We start from the raw sequence: 14,437 nt of genomic DNA on the forward strand, positions 1-14,437 counted from the left end.
CCTGAGGGCTTTGTGATTCTTGCACTTGCAAAGATACCAACATCTCTCTGACGTCTCACTCAAGTGGCCATCTGCACGTTATATTCCCATGGAGTGCTTAGTCTGATTCTGTCCTCATCTACCTACTTCTTCCACTCCAGGCACCCCCTTCCAGTAGAACAATGCACAGCAGTGGAAGCCTAGGCTGAACTGTATTTCTCTGGATGTATTTGAGTGAAGAATGGTGTGATTACTGTCATTCAGATAGTTAGTTTTCTAACTCCAGGGTCCTGAACCTGTCATTTTCATTTAATGGGAAAGCTTGGTGAAAGGTCAAAGTGCCATGAAGATTTAGGAGGGCAGGTAAAGCAGAGAGTCAGGCTCAGTGCTTGTTTTCAGCTTGTTACAAGAGGAACTCCAAGAAGACTGATGATTCCATTTGATTACTTGGCGGGAGGAGCTAGGATGCGTTTAGAATTGCTTATAGTTATCCTGCTTTAATAATGACTGCTGTTAATGACGGCTGTTAATGATGAGGAGTTGACAGGATTACTGTTTTTTCAGAATCTGCCCCTTGACTGCACCAGTTGAGACCATTCATTTAGTTACATCTCTAACCCAAGATTAAACAAAGGAAATAGTGACTCCCTGTCTATGCTGAGTGACCCTGTCTGTTGTGGCACTGCAGTTTGCCTCAGCTGCTCTGGGTTGGATGAGGTGTGTATGTTGGGTAAGAACCGGACTCAGCTTTGATGGCTCGCTACAGCTGAAGAAAACAGCCTTCTGCCACTCAACGTTGAGCCTCTCCCAGGATAAATGGCTAATTGAGCGAGGTATGAAGTAGAAAAATTGGAAGACAGGGCAATGAAGCACATTCATTCAAATAAGTATGTTAGTAAAAGTTTATTCAACAAGCAAATCATGGTTTTGAAGCACTTTAGTCTACATGACTAACTGTCACCATTCATTATTGCACCACACATCAGCTACAGAGTGCAAAGAAAGGATAATTAGCCATAAATGTTAGCGGGTTAAGTCAGATCTACACCAATGGTTAAAATTCTGTCAAAATCACTCTCCTTTTTCTTTCCTTTTTCCTCTTGAATCAGCAAACTTGTGTTGGTCCTAATAGTGTAGCTGGCTTGGCCGTGCCTGGATAAAAGCTGGCAGAACGCATTGACAGCAGCATTATATAGGAAGGAAAGACTTGAGCTTAAACAGTACCTCACCACATCTCAGATATATCTCTGAGTCATTCACCCGCAATAAATTGTTTTTAAACTGCACTGATTGTTAAATAGGTAAACATGTTTTAACTGAATATTTCCACTCACAGACTCTCAAAACATACAACGACCGGCAGTTTGAACTGTTTCTCTTCCGTATTGCTATTTGAGGACAGCACTGTCTCTGATACAACACACACACAATGGGAAAGTTTTGCAGGTTTAAAAAAATCCTGGAACCATATTGTACCCATTGCCCTTGGAGACTGTTTCTTTAGTGTCATCCATTCAGTGGACCCTTTGAGCTCTAAGTAATACTGTATTCCCAATCTTTTTCAGAAGTTTTACTTTACATCAGAGCGTTCTCATTTTAAACTCCTGGTTCATGGAAAAAAATATACAATTCACATTCAATACGAGAGGTCAGTAATCCTAACTGAGAGACAACACCATCCAGAAGAGCGGATAAGTATGGGGGGAAAGGGATAACCAGTATTCATTCATAGCTGCACATTTCACATTGTAGGGGTTGTGCTGTATTAACAATTAATCACAAGTTGTAAGGGATGGAAACTGAAAAACACACACATGCTACATGCAGCTGGACAGAACTATTTGTGTTAATGCTGAATTAAATTTCTAAGCAAGGATACAGTGGAATTTTTTGCTGTTTAAATTAATCGGTAGGTTTGTTTTTCAAGGTTTATTGTATTTCCAGCCGAGCTCCTCACAGAATGCGACGTTCTGAAAGAAAAACAGCCAAAATACAAATATGACAGCTCATAATTCCTAAAATATAGAACAGAGTTTGTGAGGAAGCCCCTGCTGCTAATCTGCTGTGGAACTTGGGTTTGGGGGGGTGGGGAGGGGGGGGAACTTGGGTCGGGTGGGGGGTGCGGGGGAGAGAGAGAGAGAGGGAGAGAGAGAGTGGGTGGGGGGTTTTATGGAACCCGCAAGAGTGGGAAAGATGGTGTGAGGGGTGATTTAATTTGGTGTGATGTGAAACTCTGATTTCCTGACGGTCGGTTGAAATGCGGAGATAAAGTCAGCAGGGTTGCACCCGGGGTGTTGAGCCTCACGCTGCTCTGTGGTGGATTCCTACACGTAATCCATTTGCATTTCGGATTGGCTGAAAAGGCGGAATCAGCATTTTCGACAAGCTGCACGGAATCAAATTCCCAAAGGGGACCTGACTACAGTTTCTCAAGCCTGGACATTGGGGTTTATTCTTTGATTCCCTTTGATTTTTCTCAATCCCGATTGATAACGTGTTCCCAACCTTGACGCTACTCTCCCCCTTGAGTGGCGCCTCAGTCTGGGGTGAAAGCGGCTGATAGCGACACCAAACTCATCACCTTCACGCTGACAGATACAGATAGTTTGCCCAGTGGTAGAACCAGCCCTGGGTGCAGGGAAGGAGAAAAGGGAGGATAGAAAGTGTTATTTGGGTGATGGAGGCTGCGAATGAGGGAAGGGAGGGAGGAAAGAGAGTGGTGTCCAGGTGCAGGAAAGTGTGGAGGAGGGAAGAGGGGATGAACAGAGGGGGGCATGTGGGTCCTGGCAGGTGCGATGAAGACCGGGGGAGCGGGGGGGTGTGGAAGATGGTGGTATTCGGGTTCGGAGAGGTGTGCAGAAGGGAAGGGTGGAACATTCAGGGTCTGGTGGTACTGTGGGAGGTTGGGGGACTTTCCAGGCATGGGTAATAAAATGGATCATTGGCCTAAAGAGTGGGGTTGCTGCTATCAATGTTGGGGTCCTGTGGGTCGAATTGATGGCGGTGGGTGGCAGAAGGAACAGTCGCAGTCAGAGGGTTGAGTTGGATTTGGTAGGAGGGCGGGTCCGGTGTCAGGGTCGAGCCTCATGGGGCAGGCCGCAGGAAAAGATAAAAATGGATAACGGGAGGGCGCAGGGTCAGTGTGGGCATTGGGACAGTCACGGGCGTAGGCACAGGAAGGAGAGATGGAGCATCAAGGGAAATGGTGATGGGGTCCAGGGTAACAGGGAGAGGTTCAAAGCACACAAGTAAAGCCTCAAGGTGTGTGGTTATGGGTCAGGAGTGATGGGGGCAAGTGTGAAGGTGACAGGAGGAGGGCGGAAGGTACAGGAATGGGTCTCAAAGGTCACCCGCACCATAATGAGGGGCTCAATCAAAACACTGCCTCGCTTGGAAGGAATTTAGATTGGAGTGGGAGGAGGGTGGAGTTCCGCTTGTGCATAAGTGCCTCTCTAATCATTAGTTCAATGGATGAGAACCATGTATGTCTGCCCTCTTTATACAGAGCAATTACCCCAATAACCACGGGTCACATACACCCGATACTCCTGCAACTTCAGCAGCAGGAGGAGAGGATGCGAAGAACATATTGCTGCCCAACGACAGAGGCAGCAAGGCCAACAGCAGACTGCACCAGAGGAAGAGGCTGGACCGGATGCAGAAATCGAGGGAAGGCATTGGCAAAGACAGGCACTGGCGCCTCAACTCATCCAGAGGACAAGAAAAACTACCTCCAGATGTCAGAGAGGCGATGCCATAGACATCCAAGGATTTCCCAGGAAGTTGTCACCGAGATACCTAGGATTGATGATCAAGACGTGCAGCTATGTGGATTTGGGGGGCAACCCCATGCCAGTGGCCCTCAACATCACAGCGGCGCTCAATTTCTACACCAGCGGTGGCTTCCAGGGTGCGATGGGTGACATACGTGACACCTCACAGGTTGCCTCACATCGGGGTAGAAAGGAGGTGATCGATGCTCTATTTAGCTGTGCCAATGGTTTTATCCACGTTAACACCGATGAAGCCTGCGAGGCGGCAAGGTCAGCCACACTCAGTGCCATCGCTTGGTTTCTTCGGGCACAGGGGGTCACTGACTGCACTCGTGTGGCCATAAAAACTGCCTGGGAACAGCCAGCAGCATTTGTAAATCATAAAGGCTTTTATTCCTGAATGCGGGAGCACAGGAGAAGAGTAATGCAGTTCAATGCCTGTTTCCCAGGGAGCTTTCACAACGCATACATCTTGCGCAACCCATGGGTCCCAGAGGCTTTTGAAGTCCCTACTCAGATTGACGGACGAATCCTTGGTGACATGGACTATCCTCTGCCTACATGGCTGATGATACCAGTGAGGCATCCCCAAAGCAATGTAGAGGAGCACCACAATCAAACTCATGCATCCACAAGAGCCAGCCTAGAACGCACCGATTGCACTTCTTAAAATGTGCTTCTGCTACCTGACTGGTCTGGAGGGGATCTGCAATACACATCCCAGAGGGTGTCGTGAATAAGTAGTGATCTGCTGTTCATTGCACGACCTGGCTCCTCAACATGGACAGATGTTTCAAGGGGAAGAGCATGAGGAACATCAGGCCAACACAGATGATGCGGATTTGTTGGAGCATGAGGAGGCATGAATGCAAATGAGCATTTCACGGATGTCAGGGCCGTGGAGAGATGTGCAAGGGATGCCCAGGACAACCTGATCCATACAAGGCTCGCACAACAATAACAAATCTGCGTGACTATTAGTCCACTGCCGGAACTCCACTGCCTTACTTGTGTACTGACATAGTCCTGCCATAATCCCTTGTCAAGTTAACTATAAACCTAAGATAAAAGCAAAAAACTGCGGATGCTGGAAATCCAGAACAAAAATAAAAATAGCTGGAAAAACTCAGCAGGTCTGACAGCATCTGTGGAGAGGAACACAGTTAACGTTTCGAGTCCGTATGACTCTTCAACAGAACTAAGGAAAAAATTTTTCTTTAGTTTGTTGAAGAGTCATACGGACTCGAAACATTAACTGTGTTCCTCTCCGCAGATGCTGTTGGACCTGCTGAGTTTTTCCAGGCATTTTTATTTTTGTTTTTAACTATAAACCTGTCTACTCTACCACCTGGAATAGAATGGGGAGTAGAGCTTTGTCGCACACATTGCTGGTGAGCGCTGGTTCCAATGAAATCCTCATGGGTACGTGGACATACATGTAGCAGCCTGCCTGGCCAAATTATTCTGATCCAGAACCTTTGGTAAAGTGCATTGGTTGCAACTGCACCAGTCTCATTTATACCCACTGATAGTGATGTGGACTAATGTCCTCTCGAATGCCTAGAAGGGCAGGGATAGGCGTGGGGTCACGTGTACTTGCATTTTAAACCATGTTCCACGGAATGATCATCACAGAAGTAACAGTTCAAATGCACATTTAATAAAGAATGCACGAAAATGCAACACATCATTCAGGAGTAATGTCTTTGTCCCAATCTACTCTGCAGCATTAGATTGTGACAAACCTGACTGGGTCATGACCATTATACCTGATACGATGACAGGCCCCAACACTTCTCAACAATTATAGAAATGACATTATATTGTGCATATGCTTACAAGTGCAAAACAGATGGATCAATCATCCATGCCACCTTCGCACTTGTATTTAAAAGAGAGTTTCTGGCTCGACATGTAAGTGCAGCCCCAGCACCAGCAGTTGGAGGCAGTCTACTCCGTGTGATGTCCCCTTGCCTTGAATGATCCTGCCGGGTGTCCTCTGGTGGTGTGTGGTCCTCTGGGCACCAGCCTACTGGGGGTGCCCTGCACTGGTACAGGAGCACTCCCATCGGCCTTGCCTGCTGGAGCTATTGGGATCAATGGTGGAGGGGATGAGGAGCTGCTGCTAGCCCAGGGGGTATTCTGAGAGAGCAGCCTGGGCAGCTGGCACATGCTCCACCTCCATCCAGGTGCGCAACGACACCTCCCTCTCTCCCTGAGGGGAAGGGGCTCCTGGAGGGAGGTCCAGGGACCTCATCACTCTCTCACTGAGCCACTGCTGCTCAAAGCTAATGGCTAGAGTGATGGAGTGTGAGTCAGAGTGTATCTGGATCGAATGCTTGAATTGTCTCTCCGTGGCATTTGCCTGTCTCTCCATGGCGGTCACCATCTTCTCCATGGATGAAGCCATCTGCTCAAATGCCTGAGACATGGCAGAATCCATGGTGTGCGACCACTCATCCATATCCCGTGCAAAGCTGTGCATAATCCCTGGTATCTCCAACATATTTCCTCCGTGCGTCTGCTGAATGTCCAGTGTTTCACGGGGCTACATTCAGACACCTGTGATCAACATGAGCTCAGCAGGGGCCAGACCCCCAGAAATCCTCCGATTGTCTGGGGACGTGGCTGTCACATCCTCGCACAACCGCTGGGGCTAATCTGTGATCACCAGATTGTGGGTCCGAATCTGCACGGCAACTCACTGTGGGCCAGGTGGATGTAACTGGGCTGGGCCTCATTGTGCTGGGTGTCATTGTGCAGGGTGTCATTGTGCAGGGTCTCACTGTGCTGGGTGTCACTGTGCTGGGTGTCACTGTGCTGGGTGTCACTGTGCTGGGTGTCACTGTGCTGGATGTCACTGTGCTGGGTCTCACTGTGCTGGGTCTCACTGTGCTGGGTGTCACTGTGCTGGGTCTCACAGTGCTGGGTGTCATTGTGCTGGGTGTCACTGTGCTGGGTGTCACTAGGCTGGGTGTCACTGTGCTGGGTGTCACTGTGCGGGGTCTCACTGTGCTGGGTGTCACTGTGCTGGGTGTCACTGTGCTGGGTGTCATTGTGCTGGGTGTCACCGTGCTGGGTCTCACTGTGCTGGATGTCACTGTGCAGGATGTCACATTGAAGGATGTCACTGTGCTGGGTCTCACTGTGCTGGGTGTCACTGTGCTGGGTGTCACTGTGCTGGATGTCACTGTGCTGGGTCTCACTGTGCAGGGTGTCACTGTGCTGGGTCTCACTGTGCTGGGTGTCACTGTGCTGGGTGTCACTGCGCTGGATATCACTGTGCTGGGTGTCACTGTGCTGGGTCTCACTGTGCTGGGTGTCACTGTGCTGGGTGTCACTGTGCTGGGTCTCACTGTGCTGGGTGTCACTGTGCTGGGTGTCACTGTGCTGGGTGTCACTGTGAAGGATGTCACTGTGCTGGGTCTCACTGTGCTGGGTGTCACTGTGCTGGGACTCACTGCGCTGGATGTCACTGTGCTGGATCTCACAGTGCTGGGTGTCACTGTGCTGGATCTCACAGTGCTGGGTGTCACTGTGCTGGATGTCACTGTGCTGGGTCTCACTGTGCTGGATGTCACTGTGCAGGCTGTCACCGTGCGGGGTGTCACTGTGCTGGAAATCATTGTGCTGGGTGTCACTGTGCTGGGTGTCACTGTGCAGGGTCTCACTGTGCTGGGTCTCACTGTGCTGGGTGTCACTGTGCTGGATCTCACAGTGCTGGGTGTCACTGTGCTGGATGTCACTGTGCTGGGTCTCACTGTGCTGGATGTCACTGTGCAGGGTGTCACTGTGCGGGGTGTCACTGTGCTGGAAATCATTGTGCTGGGTGTCACTGTGCTGGGTGTCACTGTGCTGGGTGTCACTGTACTGGGTCTCACTGTGCTGGATCTCACAGTGCTGGGTGTCACTGTGCTGGATGTCACTGTGCTGGATGTCACTGTGCTGGATGTCACTGTGCTGGGTGTCACTGTACTGGATGTCACTGTGCTGGATGTCACTGTGCTGGGTGTCACTGGGCTGGATGTCACTGTGCTGGGTGTCAATGTGCTGGGTGTCACTGTGCAGGATGTCACTGTGCTGGGTCTCACTGTGCAGGACGTCACTGTGCTGGGTGTCACTGTGCTGGGTGTCACTGTGCTGGGCGTCACTGTGCTGGGTGCCTCTGTCCTGGATGTCACTGTGCTGGGTATCACTGTGCTGGATGTCACCGTTCTGGATGTCACTGTGCTGGGTGTCAATGTGCTGGGTCTCACTGGACTGGATATCACTGTGCTGGGTGTCACTGTGCTGGGTGTCACTGTGCTGGATATCACTGTGCTGGGTGTGACTGTGCTGGATATCACTGTGCTGGGTGTCACTGTGCTGGATGTCACTGTGCTGGGTGTCAGTGTGCTGGGTGTCACTATGCTGGGTGTCACTGTGCTGGATGTCACTGTGCTGGGTGTCACTGTGCTGGATATCACTGTGCTGGGTGTCACTGTGCTGGGTCTCACTGTGTTGGATGTCACTATGCTGGATATCACTGTGCTGGGTGTAACTGTGCTGGGTGTCACTGTGATGGGTGTCACTGTGCTGGATGTCACTGTGCTGAGTGTCACTGTGCTGGGTCTCACTGTGCTGGGTGTCACGGTGCTGGGTATCACTGTGCTGGATGTCACCGTGTTGGATGTCACTGTACTGGGTGTCACTGTGTTGGGTGTCACTGTGCTGGATGTCACTGGGCTGGGTGTCACTGTGCTGGGTGACACTGTGCTGGGTGTCACTGTGCTAAGTGTCACTGTGCTAGATGTCACTGTGCTGGGTGTCACTGTGCTGGGTGTCACTGTGCTGGATGTCACTGTGTGGGATATCACTGTGCTGGATGTCACTGTGCTGGATGTCACTGTGCTGGGTGTCACTGTGCTGGGTGTATCTGTGCTGGGTGTCACTGTGCTGGGTCTCACTGTGCTGGGTCTCACTGTGCTGGGTCTCACTGTGCTGGATCTCACAGTGCTGGTGTCACTGTGCTGGATGTCACTGCGCTGGGTCTCACTGTGCTGGATGTCACTGTGCAGGGTGTCACTGTGCTGGCTGTCACTGTGCGGGAAATCACTGTGCTGTGTGTCACTGTGCTGGGTGTCACTGTGCTGGGTCTCACTGTGCTGGATCTCACAGTGCTGGGTGTCACTGTGCTGGATGTCACTGTGCTGGATGTCACTGTGCTGGATGTCACTGTGCAGGGTGTCACTGTGCTGGGTGTCACTGTGCTGGGTCTCAATGTGCTGGGTGTCACTGTGCAGGGTGTCACTGTGCTGGGTGTCACTGTGCTGGATGTCACTGTGCTAGATGTCACTGTGCTGGGTGTCACTGTGCTGGATATCACTGTGCTGGGTGTCACTGTGCGGGGTGTCACTGTGCAGGATGTCACTGTGCTGGGTCTCACTGTGCAGGACGTCACTGTGCTGGGTGTCACTGTGCTGGGTGTCACTGTGCTGGGCGTCACTGTGCTGGGTGCCTCTGTCCTGGATGTCACTGTGCTGCGTCTCACTGTGCTGGGTGTCACTCTTCTGGATGTCACTGTGCTGGGTGTCAATGTGCTGGGTCTCACTGTACTGGATATCACTGTGCTGGGTGTCACTGTGCTGGGTGTCACTGTGCTGGGTGTTACTGTGCTGGATATCACTGTGCTGGGTGTCACTGTGCTGGATATCACTGTGCTGGGTGTCACTGTGCTGGATGTCACTGTGCTGGGTGTCAGTGTGCTGGGTGTCACTGTGCTGGGTGTCACTGTGCTGGATGTCACTGTGCTGGGTGTCACTGTGCTGGATATCACTGTGCTGGGTGTCACTGTGCTGGGTCTCACTGTGTTGGATATGACTGTGCTGGGTCTCACTGTGCTGGATCTCACTGTGCTGGATATCACTGCGTTGGATAGCACTGTGCTGGATGTCACTGTGCTGGATGTCACTGTGCTGGGAGTCACTGTGCTGGGTCTCACTTTGTGGATATCACTGCGTTGGATATCACTGTGCTGGATGTCACTGTGTAGGATTTCAATGTGCTGGATGTCACTGTGCTGGCTCTCACAGTGTTGGATATCACTGCGTTGGATATCACTGTGCTGGATGTCACTGTGTTGGATTTCAATGTGCTGGATGTCACTGTGCTGGATATCACTGTGCTGGATGTCACTGTGCTGGGTGTCATTGAGCTGGGTGTCACTGTGCTGGGTGTCACTGTGCTGGGTCTCACTGTGCTGGGTGTCACTGTGCTGGCTGTCACTGTGCTGGATATCACTGTGTTGGATTTCAATGTGCTGGATGTCACTGTGCTGGGTCTCACTGTGTTGGATATCACTGCATTGGATATCACTGTGCTGGATGTCACTGTGTTGGATTTCATGAGCTGGGTGTCACTGTGCTGGGTGTCACTGTGCTGGGTGTCACTGAGCTGGGTGTCACTGTGCTGGATGTCACTGTGCTGGGTGTCACTGTGCTGGATGTCACTGTGCTGGGTGTCACTGTGCTGGGTGTCACTGTGCTGGATGTCACTGTGCTGGGTGTCACTGTGCTGGGTGTCACTGTGCTGGGTGTCACTGTGCTGGGTCTCACTGTGCTGGGTGTCAATGTGCTGGATGTCACTGAACTGGGTGTCACTGTGCTGGATGTCACTGTGCTGGATGTCACTGTGCTGTGTGTCACTGTGCTGGATGTCACTGTGCTGGGTCTCTCTGTGCTGGGTGTCACCGTGCTGGGTCTCACTGTGCTGGGTGCCACTGGGCTGGATGTCACTGTGCTGGGTGTCACTGTGCTGTGTCTCACTCTGATGGATGTCACTGTGTTGGATGTCACTGTGCTGGGTGTCACTGTGCTGGATATCCCTGTGCTGGGTGTCACTGTGCTGGATCACACTGTGCTGGGTGTCACTGTGCTGGATGTCACTGTGCTGGGTGTCATTGTGCTGGATGTCACTGTGCTGGATGTCACTGTGCTGGGTGTCACTTTGCTGGATATCCCTGTGCTGGGTGTCACTGTGCTGGATGTCACTGTGCTGGATGTCACTGTGCTGGATATCCCTGTGCTGGGTGTCACTGTGCTGGGTCTCACTGTGCTGGGTGTCACTGTGCTGGGTCTCACTGTGCTGGGTGTCACTGTGCTGTGTGTCACTGTGCTGGGTGTCACTGTGCTGGATGTCACTGTGCTGGGATTCACTGTGCTGGGTGTCACTGTGCTGGGTCTCACAGTGCTGGGTGTCACTGTGCTGGGTCTCACTGTGCTGGATGCCACTGTGCTGGGTGTCACTGTGCTGGATGTCATTGTGCAGGGTGTCACTGTGCTGTGTCTCACTGTGCTGGGTGTCACTGTGCTGGGTCTCACTGTGCTGGATGTCACTGTGCTGGATGTCAATGTGCTGGGTGTCACTGTGCTGGGTGTCAAGTGCTGGTTGTCACTGTGCTGGGTGTCACTGTGCTGGATGTTACTGTGCTGGATCTCACTGTGCAGGGTGTCACTGTGCTGGATGTCACGGTGCTGTATGTCACTGTGCTGGATGTCACTGTGCTGGGTGTCACTGTGCTGGGGGTCACTGTTCTGGATGTCACTTTGCTCGGTGACATTGTGCTGGATGCCACTGGGCTGGGACTCACTGTGCTGGATGTCACTGTGCTGGGCGTCACTGTGCTGGGTGTCACTGTGGTGAGTGTCAATGTGCTAGATATCTCTGTGCTAGATATCACTGTGCTGGGTGTCACTGTGCTGGATGTCACTGTGCTAGGTGTCACTGTGTTGGATGTCACTGTGCTGGGTGTCACTGTGCTGGGTGTCACTGTGCTGGATGTCACTGTGCTGGGTCTCACTGTGGTGGGTGTCACTGTGCTGGGTGTCACTGTGCTGGGTGTCACAGTGCTGGGTGTCACAGTGCTGGGTGTCACTCTGCTGGGTCTGACTGTGCTGGATGACACTGTGCTGGGTGTCACTGTGCTGGTCTCACTGTGCTTTGTCTCACTGTGCTGGGTGTCACTGTGCTGGATGTCACTGTGTTGGGTGTCACTGTGCTGGGTGTCACTGTGCTGGGGGTCACTGTGCTGGGTGTCACTGTGCAGGGTGTCACTGTGCTGGATCTCACTGTGCAGTGTGTCACTATGCTGGGTGACACTGTGCTGATTGTCACTGTGCTGGGTGTCACTGTGCTGGATGTCACTGTGCTGGGTGTCAATGTGCTGGATGTCAATGTGCTGGATGGTACTGTGCTGGGTGTCACTGTGCTGGATGGTACTGTGCTGGGTGTCACTGTGCTGGGTGTCAATGTGCTGGATGGTACTGTGCTGGGTGTCACTGTGCTGGGTGTCACTGTACTGGATGTCACTGTGCTGGGTGTCAATGTGCTGGAAGGTACTGTGCTGGGTGTCACTGTGCTGGATGGTACTGTGCTGGATGTCACTGTGCTGGGTGTCACTGTGCTGGGGCTCACTGTGCTGGGTGTCACTGTGCTGGATGGTACTGTGCTGGGTGTCAATGTGCTGGATGGTACTGTGCTGGGTGTCACTGTGCTGGATGGTACTGTGCTGGGTGGCACTGTGCTGGGTGTCACTGTGCTGGGTGTCACTGTGCTGGATGTCACTGTGCTGGATCTCACTGTGTTGGATGTCACTGTGCTGGGTGTAACTGTGCTGGGTCTCATTGTGTTGGATATCACTGTGTTGGATGTCACTGTGCTGGGTGTCACGGTGCTGGGTCTCATTGTGTTGGATATCACTGTGCTGGATGACACTGTGCTGGATGTCACGGTGCAGGGTGTCATTGTGTTGGATGTCACTGTGGTGGGTGTCACTGTGCTGGATGTGACTGTGCTGGGTCTCACTGTGCTGGGTGTCATTGTGCTGGATATCCATGTGCTGGGTGTCACTGTGCTGTGTGTCACATTGCTGGGTGTCACTGTGCTGGGTGTCACTGTGCTTGATGTCACTGTGCTGGGTGTCATTGTGCTGGATGTCACTGTGCTGGATGTCACTGTGCTGGGTGTCACTGTGCTGGATATCCCTGTGCTGGGTGTCACTGTGCTGGATGTCACTGTGCTGGATGTCACTGTGCTGGATATCCCTGTGCTGGTTGTCACTGTGCTGGGTCTCACTGTGCTGGATGTCACTGTGCTGGATGTCACTGTGCTGGGTGTCACTGTGCTGGGTGTCACTGTGCTGGATCTCACTGTGCTGGATGTCACTGTGCTGGGTGTCACTGTGCTGGATGTCACTGTGCTGGGTGTCTCTGTGCTGGATGTCACTGTGCTGGGTGTCACTGTGCTGGTTGTCACTGTGCTGGGTGTCACTGTGCTGGATGTTACTGTGCTGGATCTCACTGTGCTGGGTGTCACTGTGCTGGATGTCACGGTGCTGTATGTCACTGTGCTGGATGTCACTGTGCTGGGTGTCACTGTGCTGGGGGTCACTGTGCTGGATGTCACTTTGCTGGGTGACATTGTGCTGGATGCCACTGGGCTGGGACTCACTGTGCTGGATGTCACTGTGCTGGGCGTCACTGTGCTGGGTGTCACTGTGCTGAGTGTCAATGAGCTAGATATCTCTGTGCTAGATATCACTGTGCTGGGTGTCACTGTGCTGGATGTCACTGTGCTAGGTGTCACTGTGTTGGATGTCACTGTGCTGGGTGTCACTGTGCTGGGTGTCACTGTGCTGGATGTCACTGTGCTGGGTCTCACTGTGGTGGGTGTCACTGTGCTGGGTGTCACTGTGCTGGGTGTCACAGTTCTGGGTGTCACAGTGCTGGGTGTCACTCTGCTGGGTCTGAATGTGCTGGATGACACTGTGCTGGGTGTCACTGTGCTGGTCTCACTGTGCTTTGTCTCACTGTGCTGGGTGTCACTGTGCTGGATGTCACTGTGTTGGGTGTCACTGTGCTGGGTGTCACTGTGCTGGGGGTCACTGTGCTGGGTGTCACTGTGCAGGGTGTCACTGTGCTGGATCTCACTGTGCAGTGTGTCACTATGCTGGGTGACACTGTGCTGATTGTCACTGTGCTGGGTGTCACTGTGCTGGATGTCACTGTGCTGGGTGTCAATGTGCTGGATGTCAATGTGCTGGATGGTACTGTGCTGGGTGTCACTGTGCTGGATGGTACTGTGCTGGGTGTCACTGTGCTGGGTGTCAATGTGCTGGATGGTACTGTGCTGGGTGTCACTGTGCTGGGTGTCACTGTACTGGATGTCACTGTGCTGGGTGTCAATGTGCTGGAAGGTACTGTGCTGGGTGTCACTGTGCTGGATGGTACTGTGCTGGGTGTCACTGTGCTGGGTGTCACTGTGCTGGGGCTCACTGTGCTGGGTGTCACTGTGCTGGATGGTACTGTGCTGGGTGTCAATGTGCTGGATGGTACTGTGCTGGGTGTCACTGTGCTGGATGGTACTGTGCTGGGTGGCACTGTGCTGGGTGTCACTGTGCTGGGTGTCACTGTGCTGGATGTCACTGTGCTGGATCTCACTGTGTTGGATGTCACTCTGCTGGGTGTAACTGTGCTGGGTCTCATTGTGTTGGATATCACTGTGTTGGATGTCACTGTGCTGGGTGTCACTGTGCTGGGTCTCATTGGGTTGGATATCACTGTGCTGGATGACACTGTGCTGGATGTCATGGTGCAGGGTGTCATTGTGTTGGATGTCACTGTGGTGGGTGTCACTGCGCTGGATGTGAC

The 14,437-nt window shown here is 52.3% G+C and overlaps 1 protein-coding gene across 1 annotated transcript in view; it reads right to left on the minus strand.

Annotated features, from left to right (window-relative positions):
- Positions 1-872: 872 nt before the first annotated feature.
- LOC144694961 (prosaposin-like) overlaps positions 873-14,437 on the minus strand; it is a 174,515-nt gene continuing 160,950 nt past the window's right edge. The window contains exon 11 of the mRNA XM_078565771.1: positions 873-1,142. Coding sequence (XP_078421897.1) covers positions 1,011-1,142 — 132 coding nt within the window. The 3' untranslated portion in view covers positions 873-1,010. The remainder of the gene's footprint in view (positions 1,143-14,437) is intronic.

Source organism: Cetorhinus maximus, chromosome 20 (genome assembly GCF_964194155.1).
Source record: "Cetorhinus maximus chromosome 20, sCetMax3.hap1.1, whole genome shotgun sequence".
Taxonomy (NCBI): Eukaryota; Metazoa; Chordata; class Chondrichthyes; order Lamniformes; family Cetorhinidae; genus Cetorhinus; species Cetorhinus maximus.